We start from the raw sequence: 27,617 nt of genomic DNA on the forward strand, positions 1-27,617 counted from the left end.
GGGAGAATCCCACAAGGGTTTGGGTTGGAAAGGACCTTCAAGCCCATCTTGGTCCACCCTGCTGCCATGGGCAGGAACATCTTCCATTACCCCAGGCTGCTCCAAGCCCTATCCAACATGGCCTTGAACACTTCCAGGAACAGGGCAGGCACAAGAAGTGAGAACAGTGATAAGTGGGGACACAGCTCAGCCCACAAGCTGCATTAGAGCAGAGCCTGTGTTCAGCTGTGTTATTCAGGTGTGTTACTGGAGCCCAGCACTGCAAGGGCAGTAAGGTGAATATTCTGCAGCTGCACTGGCCTGGCTGCCATCACGGCTGCCCTGCCCTGGGCTTCCTCACCAGCTGGCCCCACCTAGGAAGCCAGGAGCCTCTCACCTGTCTGCGTGTGGATGAGAAAGTTGGGATCGTGCTGGAGCAGGCGGTAGGTGAGCCGGCTGTTCTGCCCGGCGTCCCGGTCACTCGCCATCACCCTGCCCACACTGCTGCCAGGAGCCTGGTTCTCAGACACGGTGAAGAAGTAGCGCTCCTCGCTCAGCCGAGGGCTGTTGTCGTTCTCGTCAGTGACGCTGATCCGCACGGTGCTGGTGCCAGTTTTCCGTGCGTCTGCCGTGGCCCCGGTGCCTCCCACCGAGGCCAGCACCGTCAGCACGTACAGGTCCCGCGTCTCCCGGTCCAGGGCACTCTTGACATACAGCCAGCCGCTCTCGGGCACAATGCCGAAGCTGGCAGCGTCCCCGTCTGCCCGCAGGTGGTAGGTGAGGGCTGTGGGTTCCACATCGTGCGCCAGGGCCCTCACCTGGAGGAAGCGGGTGGAGACGGGAACACCCTCCTGCACCTCCACGCGGTAGGTCAGCGTGTCAAAGATGGGCCCGTTGTCGTCCTCGGCCTGCACGTGCACCAGCAGCGTGAAGGTGGAGCTGAGCTGGGGAACGCCGCCGTCCCGGGCCGCGATGGCCAGGCTGTAGGCCGAGATGGCCTCGTACTGCAGGGCCCCGAGCAGCCGCACCGCCCCCGAGGCACGCTCCACCACGAAGGCGCCCTCGCCCCCCGACAGCAGCTCAAAGGTCACCTGCCCGTTGGCCCCACTGTCACGGTCCTCGGCCTGCACCGTGTACACTGTAGTCCCGGGCTCCGTGGCCTCCGGCAGCAGGATGGAGTCGGAGGGAGCCGGGAATGCCGGCGCGTTATCATTCACATCTGAGACCGAGATCTTCACGCGCGTGTTGCTGTAGGCAGGGGGTGAACCGCTCCGGGCCTGGACGTCCAGGACGAGGACGGACTGGGACTCGTGATCCAGAGGCAGGCTGGTGCGGAGCTGCCCCGAGGCCGAGTCGATGGAGAAATAGCCATGAGGGTCCCCCGAGGAGATGGCATAGAAGATGTCATCAGCGTGACCTGTGGGCAAGAGGACGGAGACAGAAGGGATGAGCTGCCATGCAGCTCACTCCATCAGCCCCATGCCAGGGAGCTGCGGTCCAAGGTGTGCAGCAGCACCGTGCCCATGCGCACTGACACACCGGTGTGCACACACTTGTGTAAGCACAGGTGCTGGGCTGGGTGCACATTCGGATGTGGCTGTGTGGAGCTCTCAGAGCAGGGCCACTCCATGAGGAAGTGTGGCGGATGCCGGACCTCAAGGATGGTGTGGGGACAGGGAAAGTGACAACATGCAAAAGGGACAAGCTCATACCTGGCGGGTTCTGGGCCTGGACAGCTCCCACACTGGCACCCTGTGGCACGTCCTCGGGCACGCTGAAGAAATACTGAGCTTGCTCAAAGACAGGGGGTGAGACTGTGCCCTCCACGATGCTGATGTTTACCCGGGCATTCGGCTGTGCCTGCAGGCCCCCCCCATCCTGAGCAGAGATCACCAGCTGCACCAGGGTGTTGGCTTTGCCACTCAGAGACCATGACAGAGAGATGACACCTAAGGAAGAAAGTCACTGACGTGGCACTGTGCTGCACCCCTGTCACCTGGCACCAGGTGACAAACCATAAGCTGGAAAAGACAGACCAGAAGGGACAGGAAACAATGTGCATCGCAGTGGGAGCCCACCACGGAGGAGCTGGAGTGAATGAGTGAAGCTCCCCCAGGAAAGCCTCCCCAAACCCTCCACACTTAATCTTACACCCTGCTCTGAGCTAAGCAGCGGTACAGGCTGTGGGACATAAGCCAGAAGGCAGATCTTGGGAGAGGGCAAGGAGGGGAGAGGGCTTCCAATCTGGGGCACAGGGCGAGTGTCATGACACAGCAAATGGGCCCTGTGCTGGCAGGGAGGCTCCGGGAGGGCATGCAGAAGTGAAGGACCATAGTTGATAGGCCCTACAAAGGAGGTGGCCCTGCATTAGGAGGGCTAGTAGGGCTTGTCACATTCCAGTCACCAGATGGAAACTTGAGAACCAGTGTGCAGATGCCCCAATGCACCTTCCTGTCCTGCTGAGAGCCCCTGGCACCTACGCACCCACGTGCTCACTTCCCCAGCAGAAACTGTCTAGCTTCGAGGAGATGCAACCAATGAGAACAGTGGGATCATGAGTGACAGAGTTATAGAGGAGAGTTAACTGAGCTGGGGAAGAGGGGACTGGCAGGGACAAGAAAGGAAGTAGGATACCGCCTGATGGGGTGAAGCATCAGAACGAGAGGAAAGGCACAGTGAGTCAGGGATGGGGAATGGGGATAAGAAGGAAGACAGGACAAATGAAGAACAGAACAGGGAGCAGAAACAAAGGCAATGACTGAGTCTGGGAAGGGGTTACCAGAGGCTAAGGAAGTTTAGCAGGGAAAGATGTGGCAGGGAGAGGAACAGATGTACTCTGGAGACAGACTGCGCTGCTGAGGTGGCCAAGCAGTGACACTCAGGCTGCTCACTCTGCCACATCACAGTGCTCCAACTGCTGCCTGCTCTGGCAGCTGCCAGCTCTCACCTGTGTCCTTGTTGAGGGAGAAGAGGGGGGGCGAGTTTCCCAGGACGATGCGGTAGGTCACTCTCCCGTTCAGCCCCTCGTCCTTGTCGTGGGCGGTGACACGCAGCACGGCTGTCCCTGGCATGCTCTGGGTGCTGATGCTGGCAGCGTACTCCAGCGGGTAAAACACTGGCCGGTTGTCATTCGTGTCCTCCAGGAACACCTTCACATACACCATGGAGTTCAGGCCGCCCTGAGGAGGCACCGGATCAGAGACAGAGCCGGGACAGCAGCAAACCCTGCACAGCGCTGGGTCAGCAGCGCTGCAAACACAGCCTCGCCAGCACTCACCCCATCCACAGCAGTGATGGTGAAGTCGTAGGCAGAGGTGCCCTCATCACGGTCCAGGGGCTGCACCGTGCACAGCTGCCCTGAGTGCTTGTCAATGCTGAACTGTGTGGGGACAACGCTGCCGATGCCAGAGCCAATGGAGTAGGAAAGGGAGCCAAATGCACCACTGTCTGCGTCTGTGGCTGTCACCTGTGTGAGGGAAGGCACCATCTGAACAGAACAGACCAGCAGGCCAGATCCAGCCCAGCACCACCAGCACACCCCAGTGCCACCTTCTGCTCCACGGCGGCCCCAGCATCCTCAGAGCTGGCATCACAACGCAGTGTGACAGCAACTGCGCCTCTTGTCCCAGACCAGCCACTGCCTCTTCTGCAGGACACGCAGCACTGCAGCTGCAGCAGCCCCTGCACCTCTGTTCCTTCTTTTCTGCAGACACTGAGGATGGGACAGGAACAAAGTCAACCAGCCCCTGTCACCATGGCCCTGGCTCTGTCCTGCTCTCAAAGCTCAGTGTCTAGCAGCCCCAGACACCAGGCATGAGGATGGAGGGTGGCACTGCCCTGTGACAGTCCAGTCTCACGTTGTCTGTAGCACAAGAACTGCACCCACTATGACAGACATGGCAGGAGGATGAATGCTGCTCCCTGCTTGCCCCCCCCCAGCTCCTCCACGGGCTCCTACAGAGCTCAGGTCAGCAGAAACCAACTCCTGACTCCACATCCCTGCCCACAGCTCCTCCACCAGCTGGGAGCTCCATGGAGAACAAAGCTGGGGGAAGGCAGCTGGGCCAGGCCCGGGTGAAGCGGAGTTCAGGCCTCGTCAGCCACAGCTCCTCCCCGCAGCAGCCACGGGGCCTCGGCTCCCGCACGAGGAGCGCAGGAACGCGCGCCAGGAGAGGGCCCGGCTGGGGGCTGCAGCCGGTCACCAGGGATGGAGGAACAAGCGCACACAGAGCAGCTGGGCTGGGAGGAAACACTCAGCTGGGCAGGGTGGGACCACCCTGCCCTGCCCAGCACCTGCGACACCCCCACCAGCCCTGCTGCCTGCAGGGAGAAACTGAGACTACATCTCCAGTGAGCTCTAAGCTCCTGTGCAGAGGATCTGCTCCCCAAACCTGCTGCAGCTGCCAGAAGTGCCATGGAACAGGATCCCCCCTCCCCACTCCAGCTGCAGAGCACTTGGAAACACAGGTGCTGAGACAGAACTGGGTCAGGAGGCACTTTGGGAAACCGGACCCAACTAGAGCGCACCGCCCCGCTCCCTGCTGCCCCAGCCCATCTTCCTGGGGAGCTGCTCAGCAGAGTACAAATCTGACCTCACCGACATCACTGCAGCTCGTAGGCAGGTTCCCAGTATACCGGCTCCACGCTGCCTCTCCCTGGGGTACAGCCTGTACCCCACCCCACTGTGCCTCTGCCGTCCCTTGGGGCAGCCGCCAGCCCTCCCCACCACTGCAGGTGGACATGTGTAAGGAATTGACCAGCTGCCACCGTGACTGCAATAGGCACTACATGGTAAACTAAGACTTTTCCTTCCTACAGAATGAACTTGTCACTCTGAAGCTTATCCAAAATGCACATCAGCTGCTTTAATCACTGTATAGCAACACGCTCGGCTGCAGAGCGAGACACTGGCTTCAGGCTCCTTAGGCCAGGGGCTTCCAGAAGAGCCTCACTTCATCAATGTAACCATCTTCCAACGGGTGCCACTCTCAGGAATACCCAAAGGGGGAATATCCAGCTTCCTGACACAAGACCTGGGTCAGGTTTCAGGACACTGGAGCAATAGATGAGCTGTCACTATTGTGTACTGCAGCACCATCTCCCTGGCAGTTCCTGGTACCCAGAGCCATCTTCCAGCAAGATAACTGGTGGAGCCAGCAGTGTGGTACCAGAACAGGGTATCCAATGTACCTAGTGCTTCACCATCCCATCCTGTGGTGGGACCATCTGTGGACCACTGGTCCAACACAAAACTCTGCCCAATACAAGCCTACATAGGGTCTAACAGAGGTGACATCACTGGTGCAACCACAACTGGAGCCCTGCACCTGGTTCTTGTCTCCCTCGGATGGGCGATGCTAAACTGGTGCCTAGGGAAAAGCCACAGGAACAGCAAACCCCTGCTGGACCAGGTAATGGTGTTGGCTGAGTTTGGGACCCCTGGAGGCTTTGCTCTGTGCTCTGTCACTGTGTGCAGAGGGAGGGGGGCTGTGGCTGGTGCACCCCAGTCCCAGCTCCCTGCCTGCAGACTGCTGATATCCCATGTGTGAATATCATGGGATGGGGCTGGCTGACTGCCTGTGGGCAGCCCACGCTCAACAGGGCCTGACACCAGACCCAGGGACAGCAGGATCCCCACTGCAGCTGAGGATGCCTCCTGGGGACTCCTGAGAGACATCACAGGGGTCCACCAGCCACCAGGTACGGCAGCCACCTCATTTCAGCTGCATGCGCTGCTGCACACTCAGAGCACACGCAGTCTGGGACAGGGACACATTTTTAGCTGTGGGGGCAATTAGCCACCAAAACGGCTCATTAAGGCCTGCGGTGAGCTCACCACTTCTGGAAATATTTAAACCAAGCATGAACATTTTTCCAGGAACTTTGCTAGAAGCTAATGCAGGGCAGCCCCAGGCTCTGTATTTAGCATCCACCCCAAATCTTGGATCCACAGCTGGTTTTACTGCAGCTCACTCATGAGACTCCTGATGTTTGCCTGAAAAATAGAGGGAAACAGGGTCAAGCTGCCTGTGGAACTGCCCAGGAAACTCTCCACTGGGGCTGTGCCAGTCCTGCTGCTTGAATATGTGGGAGCAGGAGCCAGGGCTCTGAGCCTGAATGGCGGCTCCACTGCTCTCTCACCTCTGACTTCTGAACAGAGCCCACTCAGCTAAAAGGCTTTAAGCAGAACAACATCAATGCTCTGCCAGGAGATTCCTGACCTGAAGCTGCAAGGAGGCAGCAGTACCTGAGGAAGCCAGGATCACAGACCTCTGGTCTCACAAAGAATTCCAGTGTCCCTGCCAAGCAGGGGTGGCATGCAGCTGGATCTGCTGCTCCCTAGAAGGGAGCACTGACCGGGGATGTGGCAGCTGGCAATAGCTGTGACTGCAGTGGCCATGGAGCAGCAGATTCAGGATCCTAAAGGGAGTGATGAACAGGAGAAGCAGAGTACAGACCCTGGACTGCAAGACAGATCTCAGCTTTTACAGGGAACTGCCTGATGGAAGGGATCTCATGGGAGGCAGCATTAAAGGCCAAGGCAGCTCAGGAAAGCTGGCAAGCCTTCGGGACAGCACACTCCAGAACAGCCCATCCCAGTGCCCAGGAAAACACAAGAGACGTCAGCAGACAGCCTGGACTAAGCAGGAGCCTCAGGGCTAAGCTGCCATGCAAGAGGTGGTGTATGCTGAGAGAACTGGGATTGCTCAGCCTGGAGAAGAGAAGGCTCTGGAGTGACCCCATTGTGGCCTTTCAGTACCTGAAGGGAGCCAACAAGAAAGATGGAGAGAGGCTATTTTAAAGGGCCAGGAGTGACTGGACAAGGGAGAACAGTTTCTCACTGAGACAAAGTAGGTTTAGATTGGATATTGGGAAGAAATTCTTCCCCCATCCCTGGAAGTGTCCAAGGCCAGGTTGGACAGGGCTTGGAGCAGCCTGGGACAGTGCTCATGGCAGGGGGGTGGAATGAGATGATACTTAAGGTCCTTTCCAACCCAAACCATTCCACAATCCTTTGAGATGGACACGGAGGCAAGATACATAGTAGGACTCTTAGGCATGTCAGGAGTGTGTCAAAAAAGTCAAAGTTCAAGCCTGAGCATGCCAAGAAGAGCCTGTAGCACTGTGCTGATAGTGAAGCTCTGAAGAAGGGCTCATTTCTTGAGAAGGGACTCAGCAGCAGCACGCCCAGGTAAGACTGGAACACCTAGAGCCTCCTCCAGCTCGGGCTCCACCAGCCTCCCAGGCCTCCTCACTGTCCAAAAGGATTCAGAGAGCTACCAGAGAGGGGTGAAGATAGAGTCAGTGCTTCTTTAAAAAGATTGATCCACGTGAATCCACGGGACTCACCATCACTGGATGCTGACAGAAATGGATTTGTAGGGCTGCTCTTCACATGAGGTGCAAATCAGGGGGGATCCTTGACAACTGGAGGAATGCAAGTACACAGCCCACCTTCAACAAAGGCCAAAAGGATCATCTGAGGGTTTATGTTCTTGTCAGCCACACTTTGGGCCCTGGGAGAATCATGGAGTGAGTCTTCTTGTAGCAAGTTTTAGGGCACATGAAAGATCCTGGAAGGGAAGAGCCATCATGGATTGACCAGCCTGTGTGCTGTCTAAGGTGCAGTGATGGGATCTGGGGTCAAAGGGCTGGCAGCTGTGGGTGGCAGTTGCCTTGACTTTAGGAAGGATTTTTGACACCTTCTCCCACAGTCCTCATATTCAAGGCAGGATACTACAGTTTGGAGGGCTGAGGAATCAGGTGGCTGAAAGGCTCTGGGGAGAGGTCCATGAGCAGTGCTCTGCCTGGGGGCCATAACGAGGAAAAGGATGTGGATGAAAGCGACAGAGGAAATACATCTTTTTGTCAGATAATGGATGCAAATGAAAAGGCAAATGCTCTTGAGACCAGAGGACATGTTCAGGAACCTAGGGGATGACCCTGATTCTGTGTTTTGAAGACTTGATAGGTGTAGAACAGACTGCTACCATGGCAGGGTTTGGGGAACACATCTGGGGTACCTTCTGCTGAAATCACTCACTGATCTGTGTAATTACAGGGGAATGCAGATGCTGGCATACAATTCCCAGCTAGATTTGAATCTGGCAAGGGATGTCAAAGTCAACAAGAAGGGCTTCTCTAAGTACATTGGTGACAAAAGCAAGGCTGGGTAGAATGTAGGCCCTCAGATGAAGGAGACTAAGGACCTGGTGGCACAGGACATGTAAAAGACTGTGGTACTTAATGCCCTCTTTCCCTTACTCTCTACTTGAAAGATGGGTCTTTGAGGATCTCAGAGATCAGGGTGAAAGACATCACTGCTCACAATAATCTTTGCTCAATCATAGTGTTTGGGAGGTGCCTGAAGACTGTGGGAAGGTAAATCTCTCCCTGATCTTCAAGAGTAAGCAGGAGAACCCAAACTACAAAACAATCAGCATCACCTTGATTCCCAAAAAACTGATGGAGCAGCTAATCCTGGAAACCATTTTTATGCATGGGAAGGACAACAAAATCATCAGAAGTGGTGAGCACAGCTTCCCCTAAGGACAAATCGTGCTTGAATCACTTGATAAATGACTGGCCTGGTGGATGACAGAAAAGGAGTGGATACTGTCCACCTGAAGTGCACTAAATTCTTTGACACTTTGAAAACCAGCTGAAGGGCTCCTGTCCAGAGAGTGGTGATCAGGAACACAACATCTGCTTGGGAGGCCAGTAGCTAGCAGTGTACCCCAGGGTCAGTCCTGTGTCCAGTCCTGTTTGGATCTTCATTAACAACCTGGTTGATGGTGCAGTGTGTACCCTGAGCATGTTTGCTGATGACCCCAAACTGGGAGGAGCAGCTGATTTGCCAGAGGGTCATGCTGCACCCAGAGAGACCTTGAGAGGCTGCAGGGATGGATGAGAGGCCTCCTAAACTTCAACAAGGGACAGTGCAAAGCTCTGCCCTGGGGAAGGAACAATCCCCTGCACCAGCACATGCTGGGGGCTGCAGCACTGGAGGCAGCTTAGCAGAAGAGGCCCTCCAGGTCCTCATGGCTGCCAAGCTGAAGCATTGTGCCCTTGCTGCAAGGAAGGAGAATGGTGTCCTGGGCAGCATCAGCCTGAGCATGGCCAGCAGGTCAGGGAGAGGATCCTGCCCCTCTCCTCAGCAGTGTTGAGGCCACAGCTGCAGTGCTGGCTCCCCAGTACAGGAGAGAAATGGCAAGACCGGATAGAGTCCAGTGAAGGGCCACAAAGATGATGAAGGGACTAGAGCACCTCTCCTGTGACAAAGACAAGGGAGCTGGGATGGTTCAGCCTGGAGAAGGGGTATCATTCATACAGGAAAGAGGGCAACAACAGGATGGATCCAGGCTCTTCCCAGTGTCCCAGTTGTGCCCAGTGTCAGGATGAGAGGGCATGGGAACACAGGAGAAGATCAGGAAGCACTTTTCCTTTATGAGGTTGCCTAGGAAAGTGGGGATGTCCCACCCTCCTCCCAGTTCCCCAGCAAGAGAGGAGGGACAAGCGGAGCCAAGGCACAACAGACTTCTTACATTTCCCAGAGATGGGGATGGATGAAGTACAGCCCCACACCAAGGTCCTCAGCTGCATTGCCTGTGGGAGTCAAAGCCACCCCTTCCCACAGAGCCATCTCAAGCGCATCACCAAAGCCCCTCGCACACAGCTCCTGCCTCCACAGCCCTGCTGCTGCCCTGCACGCCCCCACCCAGCCCACAGGCTGCAAAGCGATGGAGCACTGCTCAGCAGCTCGGGCCTCCGCTCCTCAGCCATCCTCCCGCTCCAGCCAGCGCAGTCAGCAGGCAGGGAACTCATCTGGAGCCTGGCCACGGCTGGGGCTCTGCTGCGCACATGTTATGCTGTGGCTTTGGCAAACATCTGGCTCTGGGGCTCCCGCCCCTCTGAGTGACGGCTCTTGGTGGGAGAGGAGGGGAGGCTGGCGCCAGTGTGGTCAGCGATCCCACGCACGGCTCCCTGCGCCTGAGTGCGTGCCAGCGTCCTGCCCGCCCGGCCCTGGCACAGCCACTGACCAGCTAAAAGTGGCCAGGGAGTGGCCATGCGGCTATTTCAGGAGCCATTCCTGGCTCCAGGGCTTGGTCTCAGCCTCCAACCCATCCGGGCCCCAGGGGAGGGAGCAGGGTCAGGGTTCGGCCCAGCGACAGCCCAGCACACGTGGCCAAGGCGAGGGTCAGACCGTGGCTACCAGAGCCCCCTGTGCAGGGAGCCCCAGCGCAGCTGCAGGCTCTGCTGGCTCACACGTCCGGATCCCCAAGGCCCCAGACACGGGCAGGAGTCTGGCTGGTGGTCCCACAGCCAAGGCCTCCACTCTGCCAGAGAAGCCGTGACTGCACTCAAGGATGGATGGGGCTTGGAGCAACCCAGACCAGTGGAAGGTGTCTTTGCCCATAGCAGGGCGTGGATGGTTTTTAAGGATGGATGGGCTTTAAGGTCCCTTCCCACCCTCCTCTGATTCTATGACGGACACAGGGCTGCCAGACACACAAGTAGCTGGGCGTGGGGAGCAGGGGCTGCCGATGGCCTCCAGCACTGCTCTGAGATGGGGTAAAGCCTCCAGCTCAGAGATGGGGAAAGTGGGTAAACCACAGACACTGGCAGGGAGGCAGGATGTGAATGGTGGGGCTGGGAAAGATGTGAGGGAGCCTGGGAGTGCACAGCGCCCTTGTGGGAGTCCAGGGGTCTCCAAGCACAGGGACAGACCAAGGCACAGAAGGACAAGCAGTGAGGTTCTGCCCCTGGGTTCCCGGGTGTCCTCGCTGGTCAAATGGCATCTGCAGCCAGGAGCTGTAGAGCACAGGAAGCCCTATGGAAGGTGCAGGAGCTGAACAGGACTTGGAAGCTGGGGAGCAGAGAGGGGCAGGGAATCCTGGCGTGGAACAGGGCTGGGAAGATGGGCTATGCAGGGAACAGAGCTCAAGGAGTGGGGATTGAATGGGGCAGCCACAGCACAGAGCAGAAATGGTAGGGCCCTGGGGGGCACTGAAGCCAGAATGACCCCAAACCATGCTGTGCGGCTAGGTTTCAGCCATGTGGGCCTCAGGCAGGGAGAGCTCAGAGAAGGTCTGTACAAAAAGATGGGACACAGATGAGCAAGATGTGCAGCAGAGACTGGGCTGGGGTCAGCACAAGATTGAGCATGCCAGGCAGGGCAAGCCTAGGGATCAAGGCAGGGCTGGGACCCCCAACATCAGAAGGACACGGAGCTGCTCAGGAGACAGCTGGGTGAGATAGGGATATTCAGCCTCAAAAAGGCTCCAGGGAAACCTTAGAGTCCCCTTCAAGAGAGCTGGAGACGGACCTTGGACAAGGGCCTGGAGTGACAGGGCAAGGGAGAATGGCTTCCCACTGCCAGAGGGCAGGGTTAGATGGCATATTGGGAAGAAGTTCATCCCTGTGAGGGTGGTGAGGCCCTGGCAAAGGCTGCCCAGAGCAGCTGTGGCTGCCCCATTCCTGAAAGTGTCCAAGGCCAGGTTGGACTGGTCTAGCAGAAGGTAGGAAGGAAGGTAGGAAGTCCCTGCCCATGGCAGAGGGTTGGAACTGGATGATCTTTAAGGAGCAGGGAGAGGCTGGTATGTCCCAAGGGCTATGCAGGTGGAAGAGAGCTGCCCTGGGTCACAGTGGCAAAGGTCTTGGGAGAGAAGACAACTGCAGCTGGCACTGACCACAGGGTGTGGGAGAACAAGAGGGAGCAGAAACTGGGGAGAGGTGGGGCATGCTGGTGACTGGGGCCATAGGAGGGGGGCAGAAGGACTGTCCCTTTGGAGGGCAGCATGCATAGGTGGGGCTGCGGGCGGACATGGACCAGGGAGCTGTGTGAGCAAGGGCAGTGGCAGAAAGAGGAGCTCTGAGGAGCCGAGAGCTGAAGCAGAGGTAAAGGAAAAGGGGCAGCTGTGAGGGGGCTGGGGATTGCATGGAGGAAGGAGGGAGCTGTTCGAGGGGTTGGGAGGAGGAGCAGAGGATGGGGGGAGAGGACTGTGAGGGGCTGGGGCCTCTCAGCTGCAGTGGAAAAGCTGCTGCAGCTCCAGGGGAAATGCTACTTGAATTAATCATGGCGCTGGCTGCTGTGCCAAGCCCAGGAGGAGGCTGCTGGCAGCGCAAGGAAATAACTTTCACAGGAATTTGGAACAAATGCAGCTCTTCTGGTGGTAACAACAGCACTCACCTCCCCCCACAACCTCCCCATGTACCAGCATCTCCCCCATGCCCACACTCCTGTGTGCCCCCAGACCCTCCTACACAGCAGCCTGCGCCTCAGGACCGTGATGCTCTCCCTCCCCTTGTTCTGCTCCCCAGCACGCTCCCAGGCGTCTCCCAGCTCGCTTTGGAAAGCTTGCCTTCTTGTTTCTAAGGAGGGGGAGGCCTGTTCTGTGTTGTGCAAAGGTCTGAAAATAGGTTGATGCTAAATCCCTTGCCCTAAGAACACAAATGCAGGCAGCAATGCCCCCCTTCCTCTTACCACTTTCCTTGACCGCAGTTGGTGAGCACTAGTCCTTGTGCTGCCCCAGTGTCCATGCAAGGCTACGCTCCATGTCCCCACACAGCTGCCTTTTGGCAGCACAACCAAGGCATCAGGATTAGCCCTCCAGACTCTCTTTTGGTAATATAGTGTATGTGGCCTGGTGTAGCCTACAGCTCTTCATCCAAATCTTCCTCCCTAGGGCACAGCCCATGGGGTTGTCCCAGTGCTATGCATGCAGCACTCCCATGAATGTCCCATGGAACCACAAATCAGAAGAAAAACTCATCTGACTTGTCCCCAAAACTGCAGAGACTACATTAGGTGCACTGCTGGTCAGCTTTTAATTTCTGATGTTCTCTGACATTTATGTGTATGGGTGCAAAGGGAGTATGTAAAACCCTGATTCCAAAATCATAATATATATCATCATGATATATGCAAGAATCAATAATCCACCATTGCATGTCATTGCTGTCCAATCAGACCATGCTCACCACACGGGGTTCACAGTTCTCTCTGCCAGAGCACAGACAATACTTGATTTAGCATGAAAAGTCAGAAAGTCCCAGAAAAACACTATCTGACCATGCATGCAGCGTGCTGGTACACAGTGAAATGTTTAAAACAAATTTAAACCAGCAGGGTGAATTTATACCAGAGCAGTGCTTCGCATCACAGACCACAGCACTGGAACGTGGTCCAGTGCCCTAAAGCCTCTGTATCAGCAGCTCATGGCGGCAGAGAGGAGCAAGGCAGCCAGCTGGTGACTGTCCTCTGCTCCATTTTCTGCTGGTCTCGTGTACACTGCTACCCTGGGCTCTGTCTCCACCGGTGCTTCTTTCTCATCTCAGATTTGAACAGCGAGTTTGCTATTTCCTTTGCTTCATGCTCAGTCTGCTACTGTGTAAACACAAGTAATAAACAGAGAAGATGTTTTAAGTTCCTTTTTCTTTCTCAGAAGCTCAGGCCAGCAACCTGCTCTGCTCATCCCTGTTCAGACTCAGACACAAAGACTGGCAGACAGAATGGAGTCTGTAGGGAGCAGATCATCTGTAGAGATTCTTAGGTCTCTCCTGCTTGCTCATAGAGACTCCTTCCTTCCCCACCTTTCTGTCCTGTCTATGGAGAGCAGACATCACTGTTTAAAAACAGTCCTGGTACTCCCAGGGTTTTCTGCTTAAAAATGTGGAAGACCAGACAGAGAAGTAAACCCACTAAGTTCTGTGCTGACCTGGCTGACTGTCCTGTGTCCTGTACCTCACCTTGCAGGGCCTCCCTGTGACCTGAGCACTCATGACCATTGTGGGGGTCTGGACAAAACCCAGACCTTGACAGAGATACTGAACTGTCCCGAGGCAGGGTGAGCCCCAACGCCTGGAAGCCACAGAGAGATGGAGTCAAGCAGGAGCAATGGCACAAAAGGGCTGTGAGGCAGCACACCCTGCACGGGCAACTTTGTGGGGAACAGTGCTGGGCACTGGCCACCGTGAGCCCTGGCCACCGTGAGCCCTGGCAGCACCTCTGAAGCCTTCCTCTTCGAGGAACAGGGGTGGCCATGCCAGGCTCCAAGCCCAGGGCTCCCTGACCTGGCTCTGCCCAGCTCTGACTCGGCCGGCTCCTGCTGCATCCTCGATCAAGCCATGGGCCTGGCCAGCCTCCTTTCCCATCCCCTCCCGTTTCCTGGCTCAGAGGAAGCAGCAGCAGATGTGTGAGCTGTTTGCTTTGTGCCGAGGGAGTTACCTGCGCTCAGCCCAGACGCGCTGTTTCCAAACGGAACACCAGGACTAAGCCAAGACCACGGAAACGCAGCCAAGCCTCGGCCACGACCAGCTGCCAGGCCAGCGCAGCCCCTGCTGCAGAGCCAGCAGCCATGCCCTGGACGCTGTCGGGGTGTCCCCAGCCCCGCAGCCCAGCTCTCCCTGCAGCCTGGCCCCATGCTCGCAGTCAGGAGCCCGGCCGCCATCTCCGATTGCATTTCCAGAACCTTCCCACACGGCGAGCAGCGCTGAGCAGGAAGGCACGGACAAGGAAAGAGGGGGGCCTCCCTTCGGGGGCTGCGCAGCCCAGACGCCCCTGCGCACGCCTGGGGCTGCCGTGCTCACACAAGGACACGCAGCATCTCTGCCCTGAACCCATCTCTGTCCCCAGCCCTGCCCATCCCCACCCACCTCAGACTGCAACAGTGTGCAGTGCTGCCCTGCATGCACCAAACCCGAATCTCCCCTGACCTTCCCTGAGGAGGATGTATCTTCCTCCTCATCTCCCACTCACTTCTTCTGCCCAGACTTCCCCCTAATCCTACCCTGACCTGTCCCCAAGCCCCCAGATCTACACTTGCCCCTGTTCCACCTGCCTTCTCCATTCCACACCTGGCCCTTTCTCCCACCCAGTTCCTCCTTCCCGCCACGCTCCTACCCCATCCCCTGCATCGCTGCCCAACAAGCCCCTCTCCAGCACTCCCACCCCACACCATCAGTCACCTGCACACACACACACACACATGCCCCACAGCCTATCCTCCCCACCCCACAATCACAGCCCCCATGCCCCTGCAGGGTACTCACAGGGCACCCATAGGCTGCTCCTTCTTGCCAGCTCCAAATTTTCTGACAGGGTGACCTACAGACCCTTTTTCCTTTTGCCAAATCACAGGACCTCCTCTGGGGTCTTATGGACCCCAGAATTCCTGTTCCTCCTGTCCCCTTGGGCACCTCTCACCAACCTTGTGCCAGAGCTGCTCATGGTCCCAGCCAGACATCCCCGTGCCCCACACCTCCAGCAAAGCAGTGCCCCCAGTGCCACTGGCGTTTGTCCCAATGGACAGCCTGGATGCTGCCATGGTTGGCACACGGCTGGCATGGACACTGGGGGTTGGCAGTGCCTCACTGCACCCCCACACCTGCCCTCATCCCAACTCAGCCAGGTGGCATCACCTGTCCCCAGGTACCAGGGCTCCAGGGCCCGAGCTGCAACAGAAACGCCAAACACAGAACACACGGAATCCAAATGGCATCACTAGCTCATCATGGGGTCACAGAGCAGCTCTCCAGCTCCAGCCACAACCTCTTGCCACACAAAGGCTGGTGCAGCAGCACGTCTCAGGTCATTATCTCATTAGCATAATTAATGCTAATGCTCACAACCAGCCTTACCAACACTGATGAACTTGGGCTAATGACCTCACAGGGGGAAAGGGAAGTTCCAAGCCTGGCTACAGTCAGTTTCCCAGAGATAGTATCATGTTCCTTAGCCCCGTTTTGAGTGTTCTGCCTGCTCCACACAGCTGCAAGCAAGGCCTGGCACAGCAGGACCCACCTCAAGAGAGGCCCACACCATGCTCTGCATGATGGGCAGCCTTGCAGTGTGCCCGAGGTCAGTGGCATTGCCCACTACTTGCACACAGAAAGGATGTACATGACTTGGCCCCATTCCGGACTTGCACCCAAGGGTGGGGATCTCCACTCTGACATTCCTGCTGCCAAGGCTGCCCATCAATGCCTGCATGACACCTGCACCAAACACCCTGCAGTGGCAGGTCTCCCACCCCAAGCTGCTCACAGCCCTGGCTGTGCCCCTGCCAAGCTCAGGCCTCAGCACCTGTACCTACCTGCAAGAAGCAGGTCCCGACAGGGGTGTTCTCCTTTAGGGACACATTGTAGAAGTTACTCCTGAACACTGGCTCATTGTCATTGACATCCTGCAAGGCCACGTGCACCACAGCTGAGGAAGAGAGGGCAGGGGTTCCCCGGTCTGTGGCCAGCACAGTGAGCTGAGGCTGAGGGTCCTTCTCATAATCCAGTGGGGCAGCAGTGGTGATGATGCCAGTGGCAGGGTCAATGGCAAACCAGCTGGAGTGGGTGTCTCGGCCATGCAGAATGCTGTACCGCACCTCCCCATTGGGACCCTGGTCCTTGTCCCGAGCTGTCACCTGCAGGACAAAGCTGCCAGGGTACACCACCTCAGGGATGCTCTGCTTGTACTCCTGCTGGTCAAAGAGCGGCGGATTGTCGTTAACATCCATCACCTGCAGCACAAAGGCTGATTCTGCCCGGAGTGGGGGTGTTCCTGAGTCAGTCGCTGTCACCCGCAGATCATAGGAGTCTCTTTCTTCCCGATCCAGAAGCTGGTCCACACAGATCAGATAGATGATGTTGTCCTTGGTAGTGAGGGCAAACTTGCCATCTCCTCCCTCCAGTGTGACGTTGACATTGGAGTACTCTCCATAGTCTGGGTCAGACACAGAAATACGTGCCACGTACTGTCCGGGCTGGGCTCCCTCGGAGATCTGTGGGGAGCCGTCCTCACTCAGAAAGATGATAGTCATGGTGGGCTGGTTGTCATTGTAGTCACGCACATGGATAGTGACAAAGGCTGTGGTGACCTCAGGATGGACAGCCCTATCCCTTGCCTGCACCACCAGCTCGTGCACCTTCCTCACTTCATAGTCCAGACCCTTGTTGAGCTTGATGACTCCGGTCCGGGCATCAATGGTGAAGTACTGGTCAGGATCGCTCTGCCGTCGGTTGATCTCATAAATCACATCCCCATTGTCACCTTCATCTGCGTCAGAGGCAAAGACCTGCAGGATGCTGCTGCCAGGTTTGAGATTCTCTGAAATGAGTGTGTGGTAGCGGCTCTGGTTGAAGCTGGGGGCATTGTCGTTGATGTCCTGAATGGACACATCCAGCGTCATCTGGGTGCTCCGGGGAGGAGAACCGCCATCGTAGGCTTCCAACAGCAGTGAGTACGACGAACGGTTCTCCCGATCCAGAATGTTGCTGACCACCAGGTCCAAATACAGCACCCCATTGGGTCCTCGGCGCGTTTCCAGGCGGAAGGCCTGCCCCACATTCCCTCCCTTAATCGTATAGCCCTGCGTGTTCAGGAGGCCACTGTCAGCATCAAAGGCTGGGTCCAAGGGAAACCTGCTGCCAATGGGTGTGTGCTCTGGGATCTGAAAGGTGCTGTGCCGTTTGGGAAACACTGGGGCGTGGTCATTGATGTCATTCACTTGGATGTTCACCTCTACCGTGATGCCCTCTGGGGTGACAGCAATGAAACTGTAGTGGTCCCGAGTCTCCCGGTCCAGGACACGAGCTGTTTTGATGATCCCAGTATTCTCATCTATCCCCAAGTCAGTGGAGACGCCGCTGCCCTCCTGTGCTGAGATGAAATACATGTAGGCACTAGTTTCAGGAGGTAGGCCAGCACTGATGTCCCCAATGATGGTGCCAGCCGGCTGCTCCTCATCTATTTGTAGATCCAGGGTGCCCAGGACAGCAGAGCCCATCCCTGCTCTCAGGCCCCCAAGAATAAGCAGCTCCAGCAGAAGAATTGTTGACCTCTTCATTTGCTCCATGGCTGGCAAGCAGCTGAGCAGAGGGTGGCTTGATCTCCTTTGCAGAGTTTGCTTTAATCCTGCCTGGAATGCAGACCAGAGGATACTGGTAAAGAGGGAGCAAAGGAAGGACAGAAAACAGCCTGCAGAGGGGAGGCCCAGGGTACCTGCTGCCCGATCACCATGTGTTGCCTGCCCCTCACAAGAAGCAAATGGGACAATGTGTCAGAGACTGTCCAGAACAAAGGCCTGGGACAGCACCTGGAGTGAGCCCAGCAGGTCACACCTGACAGTGCACCAAGGTGAGCAGCTGTCACACAGGCGCTTCCTGCATCCTCAAGTGCTCTTTCCAGCCACTGCCTGCCTGGCAGCACTGGCATCAGCTGCCCCAGAGCAGCATGCCCCCATGTCTTTAACAGCTGAATGCTTTCCTGTGAGATTCAGAGCCTGCCTGCAAGAGGACAGAGGTTTTTGGGCAAACAGCAGCCTTGCATTTCTCCACCCTGAAAAAAGCTGGTCTCAAATTACGAGATAGCTCGGGAGTCACTGGTTGAGACCCTAGCCCCCACCCCCCTCTCTCCACAGCAGTGTGCCTTTCAGGACTCAGGGATAGAGGTGCCAAAAACCCACGAAGTGCAAATCTGGTGTCCCTGGGAAGGAGCACAGAACTGGAGTGGGCTTCCATCCAGTGAACAATAAATCAAAAAGGATGCATTGCAAAGGATGTGCCCACAGCTGGGAATGCCCGGGATAAAATCAGACCACGCTCATTATTGTGCTGGCACGGAGATCTGTGGGTGCCCCAAGCCGGTACCATGGAGGGCGGTGGCAGTGCAGCAGGAACGCAGCGACTCCCTCGGAGCTGCCAGCTGCTCCGTCCCACACCCTCCGCTGCTCACTCCCCTCCTTTGTCTCCTTCTCGCTGCTCCTTGCTGGCTCCGACTCCTTCCCTCCCTTTCCCCCGTAACTGCATTTCATTGCAGCAGTGGGGGAGGGACGCACAGCCAGCCACCGCTCCTGCAGCACTGCAGCCGGACACGGCAGACGCTCCGGACACACTCCCTGCGCCCGCAGGCTGCAGCCCCCTGCACTGCCCACCCCTCCCGAGAACAGCCCGGATAACCCGCCCCAAGGAGCTGCCGAAGAACACCAACCCCTACACTCGTTCAGCCCCAGCGAACGAGGCTTCGTGGTCTGCAGGGATGGCGGCAGCATGAGCTCACACTTGGACTCTCTTGAAAGCATTTGCTGCTGGTCCCATAACCACACTCAGGAGCCGCTCATGTCAGATGCAGGAGCAAGAACCTCCCTGTCTTGGGGGATGGAGGTGGCTGGCAATGCCTAGTTTGAGCACTAAGAATATCAGCCCTTGACCAAAGAACCCTGTGGCAGCGTTAACCCTTTCCAGGGAACATATGATGGTATTCTTGAGCCTCCTTTCCCACCTCGGAGCAGCTGTCTAGATTTGTTTTCTTCCTGTGGAAGTCCTGGGTTAGTGACAGAAACAAAATAATTTAAAAGTATTTTCTACCCATAAAGAAATGTCCGCTTCAGTGGAAATCTAGTCTGAGGCCTGTCCACACATCCTAAGGTAAATCCACTTGCTCTCCTTGCACCCAGCAGGTGAGAACCCTCACAGTGTCCTAGAACCTGAAGTCAATAGAAGATAATTTTGCGGGCTGGAATTTGGGAACCTGCACTAATTCAGTGGTCCTAGACAGGTCTGCCTCTCTGTTGGAGTTAGTTCTGATTCCCCAGATGAAGGGGTAATTGCCTATCCCCAGATCATGCAGAGCTGGGGGAAGGGGGGCTTTCTGTGATGAGGGCCATTCCCTGGGGCAACCTCAGTGACTAAGGATAGGATGGGGTAGTGTCTGGAAGAAATCAGGGCACAGATATGGGGAAAAGCCCACCTGGTTCGATTAGTAATGTTGCTCTTGAGAAGCCAGTGAGGCTTTGTGGGCTGCTGGAGGGGAGGACAGAAACTTGAAAAGCGAATCTGGGGAGTGTGAAGTGCAGCTAGGAACAAAAATTAGGGTCTCTGGGCTGGAAAACGGGTGATGAAAGCTTGTGTAAGCTTCTTCGGTTCGATCCTCCCCGGATGCAATTGAGTAGTTTCACAGCAAGCCTACCTTTCAGCAAAAGGTGAAACTGAACAGTTATTAGGCTGCGCCAGCCAGAGGTGGGCAGAAGGCATCCTTGGTACCAGCAGATCTCCATTACAATGAGGTCTGCAGGCTTGGGTCAGAGGAAAACAGCAGTGACCTCAGTGGATGCAGTCACAAAATCTGAACAGCTGCTTTCAGTTAGCAGAGAGCTCAGTGCAGGGGCTGGCTTGGCTGGTCCGTGTAACGTGAGCCACACTGCCCCGCTCCCTTTCTGTCCCTCCCACCACCGGGCACCCAGATCCCTTGTGAAGAACGGCAGCAGGAGTCTCTGAAGAAAACTCCCGGGATGGGATTCTCTTCACAAAGGTCTTTGAGGTCCAGAGCCACGGTGAGGAGGTTGACAGCAAGGGCAGCTAAAATGGAGCGAGCTGCAACATCCATCTAAGCCTAGGGCTGACAGGCTGGGGCACCAGGGGAGCCCAGCCCACACTTAGCAGATGTGTGACATTTTGGTAGAAAAAAGATATGGAATTACATTGGGACCACTGTGTGCACCCTTGCCAGTGGCAGCTTGTGCCTTTGTGTCAGCCACGAGAGAGGGGAAGTGGGCTCACAGCAGCCCCAGCAGAGGATCTGGAAAGACGGCACCCACTGTGCATGCCACAAACAGATGTCAGAGTGCTTGCTGTGCAAAGGCTCCATGAAACCTGCAGATGCTGCTGATGCCATACCCTAGGTCTGACATGAGAGGCCATGACTCGTGTAATGATGTTTTTCAGACTCCAGTCCAGAAGAGGAAGCCCATTTAATCTTTGCTGAGCACTGGTCACTGACCTGGAATATGCTTTCCTCCTGTACATTCACACAGATTCTCTCTAGTTTCAGATGATCTGCCCTCGGAACCACGCACAGCCCCGACTTGCCTGCAGTGCAGCCTTGGGCTAACTACTTGCTTTCAGCCTCTACTCAGCCTAGCACTACCTACAGCCATCTCCGTGCCTCCTGGCTCTCCTACCATCTCCCACCTGGGCCCTCAGGTCCAGCACCCTTCTGCTCACTCCCAGCCCGGCCACACAGCCTCATCACCCTCTGACACGGGCCCCGAGCAGTCAGAGCGACGGTGCCAGTCCTTTCCTGCGGATGCAGTTAAGCCCCTACTTAATCCCATTTTTGTGCCACCCTGGGGCTTCCCGCGGGCTCTCCTGTCTCTCAGAACGCATCCCCCACAAAGGAAAGTCTAACGAAATATTTCCGCGCCGGAGCCAATTCCCACAGTCCCAGTCTCGGGACATCCCCGCGCTTCACCGGCCGCTGCCAGATCGTGCCCATCCCACCGCGCTGCGGGGCCTCGCCTGCCCCCCGTACGCTGGACCCGCCGGCTGTCGGGGCTCGCTCTCTCCTGGAGCTCCCCAGCCGCCGCTCCCTGTCCCCGTTCCCGGCGCTGCCGGACGTCCCGCACCGGGCGGCCTCGGTGCCGGCGTTCTGCCAGCCCCGCTCCCCGCTCCGCCCGGGCTCGCAGCCCCCGCCCGGCGCCTCCACGGCTCCGAGCGCCCTCCGCTCGGCAGGTCTGCCCTGCAGCGACCGGGAGCGCCTGGTCCAGTCCCGTCCCGTCCCGGGCCGGCCCGGCCGGCAGCTGCCAGCGCCGGGCCGCCAGCGAGCCCGGTCCGGCCGCGGCTCCGCGGTGTTGCGCCGCCTCGGGCGCGTCCCCCCGTCCCCCCCCGCCCCCCCCAGCTCCATTGTCTCCGCGGCGGAGGCAGAACAAAGCGCCTGGTCCCGGTCCCGGTCCAGTCCCACCGCGCGACGATGCCACCGTGCGGGACACCGGGCGGGGGACGAGCTGGGGCCGGTCCCCGGCGCTGGGACTTACACTGCGCGTCCCGTGCCGGCGGCGTTCACATCCCGCAGGGTCCGGCCCCGCCGCGACGTCCCGCAGCCTCCCCGCCGCTCCGGTACCGCCGGCCGCTCCAGTGCCCCGAGCGCTCCGGTGCTCCCCCGGTGCCGCGGCCGCCCCGGTGCGGCTGTGGCCCTGCGGAGCGCTCGGCGGCGGCTCGGCGCTGGCTCGGAGCTGGCTCGGCGCGAAGGCTCCTGCTGAAACCCGACCCAGCGCCGCCCTCAGCCCCCCGCTCCCTCCGCCGCCCCCTCCCCGCCCCGCACCGGAGCGCGCCGGCGGATCGCGGCCCCGAGGCGGCCCCGGGCGGGCGAGCGGGGCTGCGGGCGGTGGGCCGGTATGGCCGGGCACCGAGGGGTCGGGGAGCAGGATCTACACGGAGAGGGAGAAAGGGCTGGACCTGGGGTACCGGAATATGGAAGGAAGCGGTGGGCGCCGGGAGCCCGAGAAAATGGGAGGGGGTTGGCAGGAGCAGGAGCGGGACGAGACTGGGCAGGAAGAGGGCTGGGAAGGGGATGAAATGAGGCTGTGGGAGACGCTGATGGCATGTGGGAACATGATCTCCATTCTTTCCTCTCTACCGCAGTTGCTTCTTCTGCAGATAACGCTGAGCTCGAGTACCTGTGACCTTCCAACACCTTGACTCACATCAGGGCTCCCAAGGTCCAGACTGGAAGATGCTCACCTGATGTGCCTGTGCTACAAGAGGCTGGGGCTCCACCAGTCTGTGCCAGGGAAAAATCCAAGACTGATGATTGTCTAGGCATCTCCAACAGCAACTGGGTCCTCATCTTGGCTTGGCCACCGGGGCAGCTTTTCTCTGCTCCAGACAGGTCTCAGCAGTGTCTGTGTGTCCATGTTGGAGCCAGGCAGCCCCCTAGGGCCAATAACCACTGCTGGATCTTCTTTGATTTCTTAGTGGAGAAGCTGCTGTTGACTAGGGTCTGTTGCTAAGATCATCTGCTAAAGGCCATGGCTCAGTGTGCTCTGAGATGGTCAGATGGTCCTTACAAATTTGTGCCTGTTCCAGTTTCAACAACTTCAGCCTTGACTTAGCTATCATGTCTCTTATTTCTCTGATAGACCTTTAATGACATTTTGTGTAGAGTACAACAGCTCTCAACCCCCATGTGTAAGAAATCAGGCAAGGAAAGTGAGAGACTGACATAACTGAGTCAGGACCTGCTGGTCAAGTTAAAGAGCAAGATGGAAACTCACAGCAGTGGAAACAGGAGCAGGTATCCCAAGAGGAGTATAGGGACCTTGCCCAGCTGTGTAGGGAAGTTGTGAGGAAGGCTAAGGCACAGCTGGAGCTGACCTTGGTGAAAATGCAAAGAATTATAAGAAGAGTTTCTACAGGTGTGTCAACCAGAAAAGAAATGTCAAAGACAGCGTACCCTGCCGATAAACATGACTGGCAAACTGATGACAAGGGATGAGGAGAAGGCTGATGGGTTCAGCCCTGTTGGGCAGGATCATTGATCTGTTGGAGTGTAGGAAGGCTCTGCAGGGGGATCTGGATAGGCTGGATTGATGTATGACATTCAACAAAGACAAGTTCTGGGTCCTGGACTTGAATCACTACAATCTCAGGCAGCACTTCAGGCTGGAAAGAGAGTGGCTGGAAAGCTGGAAAAGGACCTGGGGGTGTTTGACAGTGGCTAAACATGAGGCAGCATGTGCCCAGGTGGGCAAGAAGGCTGAGAGCATCTGGCTTCTGTCAGCAACAGTGTGGCCAGCAGGACCAGGACAATAATTCCTCTCCTTTACTCCATGCTGGAAAGATCCTACCTGGAGCACTGCTCCAGGAGTTCTCAGTACAGGAAAGACAAGACCTGTTAGATTGATCCAGAGAAGAGCCCCAAAAATGATCAGACATCTGGAGCACCTCTCCTGTGAGGACATGCTGAAAGAGTTGGGGTTGTTCAGCCTGGAAAAAGTGGGCTCTGGGGAGATCCTAGAGCCCCTTCCACAACTTAAAGGGGGATTACAACAACGATGGGGGGCATAATTTTTAGCAGGGCCTGTAATAACAGGACATGAAGGTCTAAAAAAACCCCAGTAGAGTCAGACGAGGTATAAGGAAGAAATGTCTATAGTGAGGGTGGGGAAACACTCAAAGTCAGGTTGGATGGGGCTGAGTCACCTGGTGCAGTAGAAGATGTCCCTGTTCATTGCAGGGGAGTTGGAGGAGGTGAGCCTTCCAAGGTTCCTTCCAACATCCCATGCTATGATTTTATTATTCAAACATTACACTCACCTTTAAGAAAGCAAATAAGGAGCTCAGGGAACGACCAGTTTTTCAAGGTCATCACCACACCTGGAAAACTCATGCACTGCATTGTCTGAGAATCCATTTTTAACCATATGGAGAACAAAGAGGCAATCAGCAATAGTCAGCATAGATTTAGTAAGCACAGATCATGCCTGAACAGCCCAGTTAACTTCTCTGACAAAATGATGGGCGATATGGATGGTGGGAAAGCAGTAGATGCAAAGTGCCTTGACAGCATTGACAGCTGCTCCCACTGAGTTTTAGTTTACAACCTGAGGACACATGGTCTGAGTGAATAGAACATTAGTGAGCTGAAGACTGGCTGCACCTCTGGGCTGTAAGGGTAGTGTGATCCATGACACAATACAGGGTTGGTGCCTAACAGCCAACAAAATACACCAAGCATAGATTTAGGAGCCAGTGCCGTTTATTTCTCAGCGTCTTTGTTGATACTCTGTGATAACATGGAGTTCAAGTCTGGAGATGACACTGGAGGGGAGGAGGTCACAGATATGTGGCATTTTAGTCCAAAGAGGTGTCTAGAAACTCAGAGAAAGGAGTTAGCAGAAACCTCATGAAGTTCAATAAGGAGAAATACAAAGTTCTGCACTGCAGTCAGAATAACCCCAAATTGCTTACAGGTTGGGGACCACGTCCTATGTCACAGTCCTGCTGAAAAGAACACGAGGGTAGGGATGAATGTGGAATGAAGAGTCAATAGGATGCTGTCATTGTAAATCAGGCAAACAATTTCCTGCACTGCAGCAGGAGAATGGTCAGCAGCAGATCAAGGGAAATAATCATCCCCCTTGAACTGGGATATAGAGAAGCCACATCTGGAACCCTCTATACATTTTTGTCTCTCCCTGCTCATGAAAGATATTGGAAAACTGTGGGAGGTAGGTGGTGATCTGGGACATCTGATCAATTTATAACAAAACTCTGAAGAAGCTGGGCTCTCTTGGTCTGGTGATGCTTACGAATAGGGCTGTTTGGCAGCATCCTGCTGCTGCCTCAAGAGGAGGCTACAAAGATGATGGAACCGAAAAGCAGACAGTAGCACAGTAACAATGACCACACTTACACCTTGAGAGATTCAGAGTGAAGATTAGACAATGTTTTTTTCACCAGGAGAATAGTGTAGCACTGGAAAAAGCTACTCACCGAGTAGTGAATCTCATCCCCTTGCATGTTTCCAAGGCTGATCTGATCTTGTATTGTTGGTTCTCTTCATGTAAGGGGTTGGATTATGCAATTCTGGACACTTGTTAACCACAAGAATTCGCCTACTATGAATTGATGAATTTCATTCAATTTCTGCTATGCTACTGCTTAATAATAGCTTTCTGCTTTTATGATGCTCCAGCCACCCTCTATACTCACAATGCCTCTTGACTTTGTGTCACTGAGCTACCTTATCCATGTACTTTTTTTTTTTTCTGAGATCTTTACTGAAAAAAGTTGAAATAAATGAGCTCCAAAACCGACCTTGAAAAGACTGTGCATTTCCTCAAGCATAAAACTCCTATTTTACTGCTTGTTTGGGTTGCTTTTTTTTGCCAATCTTCCACATTTTAGAATTTTTGTATTAATATGTCTTCATCAGTTGAGTAAATAATTTCTCACGTGTTACTATAGCACCACAGTTCAGATATTCTGCTCAACCGAAAAGTTGATCCTGGCTCCAAAAAGCCACTTGTCAAGGTGTGTAATGTGCTATTCTGGCATAATTTGGCAAAATCACAGAATCACAGAATATGCTGAGTTGGAAAACATCCGCAAGGATCATTAAGACCAACTGCTGGGCTTGCAGAGCATCATCCCCAAGAGTCACACCGTGTGCCTGAGAGCATTATCCAAATGCTCCTTGAAGCCTCTGTTAGGCTTGGTGCTATGACCACTGCCCTGGGTTCCAGTGCCCCACCACCCTCCAGCTCAAGGACCTTTTCCTAATATCCAACCTAAACCTGCCCTGACACAGCCCCAGGCCATTCCCTCGGGTGCTGTCACAGGACACCCCAGAGATCAGTGTCTGCCCTGCTCCTCCCCTCATAAGGATACACAGCTTTGAGGTCTCTTCTCCAGCTGAACAGACCGAGTGCCCTTAGCTGCTCCTCACATGGCAGGAGGTTCTCTAATCGTTTAATATCTTTCTTACATTGCAGTGACCAAAGCTGCACACAATGTTCAAGGTGAGGCCACCCCAGTGCAGAGCAGGGAGGGACAATCCCCTCCCCGGCCATGCTGTGCCTAATGCCCCCAGGACAGGGCTGGCCCTCGAGGCTGCCAGGGCACTGCTGGCTGTTCAGCTTGCTGCTGACCACGTCTCCTTCCACGGCTCTGCTTTCCAGCATCTCACTTCCCAGTCCATATAACATGCGGGATCCCCCACCCCAGGTGCAGAACCTGGCACTTTCCCTTGTTGGACTTCATCTGGTTGGTGATTTTCCTGTCCTTTAATTTGTCCAGGTCTCTCTGCAAGGCCTCCCTGCCTTCAAAGGAGTCAACAGCTCCTCCTGGTTTTACATCAACAACAAACTTGCTTAGTATCTCTTCCATTCCTGCATCCAAGTAACTTATGAAGATGTTGAAGAGCACAGGGTCTATCACATTACTGCCATGTTTTCAAATTAACATTTCCCTTCAAAATGTGCTTTGAATTCTTTATACTACTGCAAGCAATCTGCATTTTCCTAGGTCAGTGCCTTCAGTCCTTCCTTCAGTACCAACGATTTTGTTTGTCCTCAGCCCCATGGCATTACCCCAGATCATCAAAGAACTCTTCTCTCAGACTTGCAATTGGTTCTCAAGCGCTCCCTCTACTCAAAGATTGAAATTAATGGATTCCTTTTGGTCTTTTAGTAAATTCTAGTTTACTAGACATTATGGGAGCAACTTTGCAAGAGAGGGGAGAACAGACCCATAATGTGTGCTTGGACATTTAGAGAGGCCTTCCAAAGTCCTGATGTGCATTTGTAGGAAGAGGTTAAGCCGAGCAGTGCTTTGGGAGAGCAGCTGTGACACAGAAGCAAGAGCAGCAGCACACTATTCACCTGCTCAGGGCAGACCACTACTGGTAGTCATATTCAATCAGTACTTTGGGGAACACCCAAAATTGAAATAATGTAGGAGGTGATAAAACACGGCAAATTGAGCCCAAGCTCAGCTGAGCTGAGCACAGAAAACACACTCCGTGCGTGCTGCAGGAGCTGCAGGCAAACACGATGGGATGCCGTGGCACCACCCCTCACGATGCTGCTCTGCCACACCACACCAACCCTGAGGCAGAGTCAGGCACATCCCTGCCCTGACTGGACTTGTGTGCCCCTATCCTCATCCCCAGCAGGTGGGGAGTGACTGGGCAGTTTGGCACCTTCCTGCTAGATGGAAGCCTGCTCCTGAGGCAGACGGGAGTCCTCTGGCCCACAGCATGGCAGGACTCAGCTGGCTGCTCAAACGCTTCTGCTGGTGCAGGCTGAAGTCTGGCTCCAAGTCCCAAACAGGAAATCCTTCTAGGATGTGCTCAGGCTCCGATTCCCGGA

At 55.7% G+C, this 27,617-nt stretch overlaps 1 protein-coding gene across 1 annotated transcript in view; it reads right to left on the reverse strand.

Annotated features, from left to right (window-relative positions):
• Positions 1-22,036, reverse strand: part of DCHS1 (dachsous cadherin-related 1) — a 42,844-nt gene extending 20,808 nt beyond the window's left edge. Inside the window, exons 1-6 of the mRNA XM_056482097.1 lie at positions 21,780-22,036; positions 16,074-17,888; positions 3,257-3,445; positions 2,927-3,158; positions 1,692-1,928; positions 377-1,396 (exon numbers count right to left, since the gene is read on the reverse strand). Of these exons, the coding sequence (XP_056338072.1) occupies positions 377-1,396; positions 1,692-1,928; positions 2,927-3,158; positions 3,257-3,445; positions 16,074-17,825 (3,430 nt within the window). The 5' untranslated portion in view covers positions 17,826-17,888; positions 21,780-22,036. The remainder of the gene's footprint in view (positions 1-376; positions 1,397-1,691; positions 1,929-2,926; positions 3,159-3,256; positions 3,446-16,073; positions 17,889-21,779) is intronic.
• Positions 22,037-27,617: the final 5,581 nt, after the last annotated feature.

This window comes from Oenanthe melanoleuca, chromosome 1 (genome assembly GCF_029582105.1).
Source record: "Oenanthe melanoleuca isolate GR-GAL-2019-014 chromosome 1, OMel1.0, whole genome shotgun sequence".
Lineage (NCBI taxonomy): Eukaryota > Metazoa > Chordata > Aves > Passeriformes > Muscicapidae > Oenanthe > Oenanthe melanoleuca.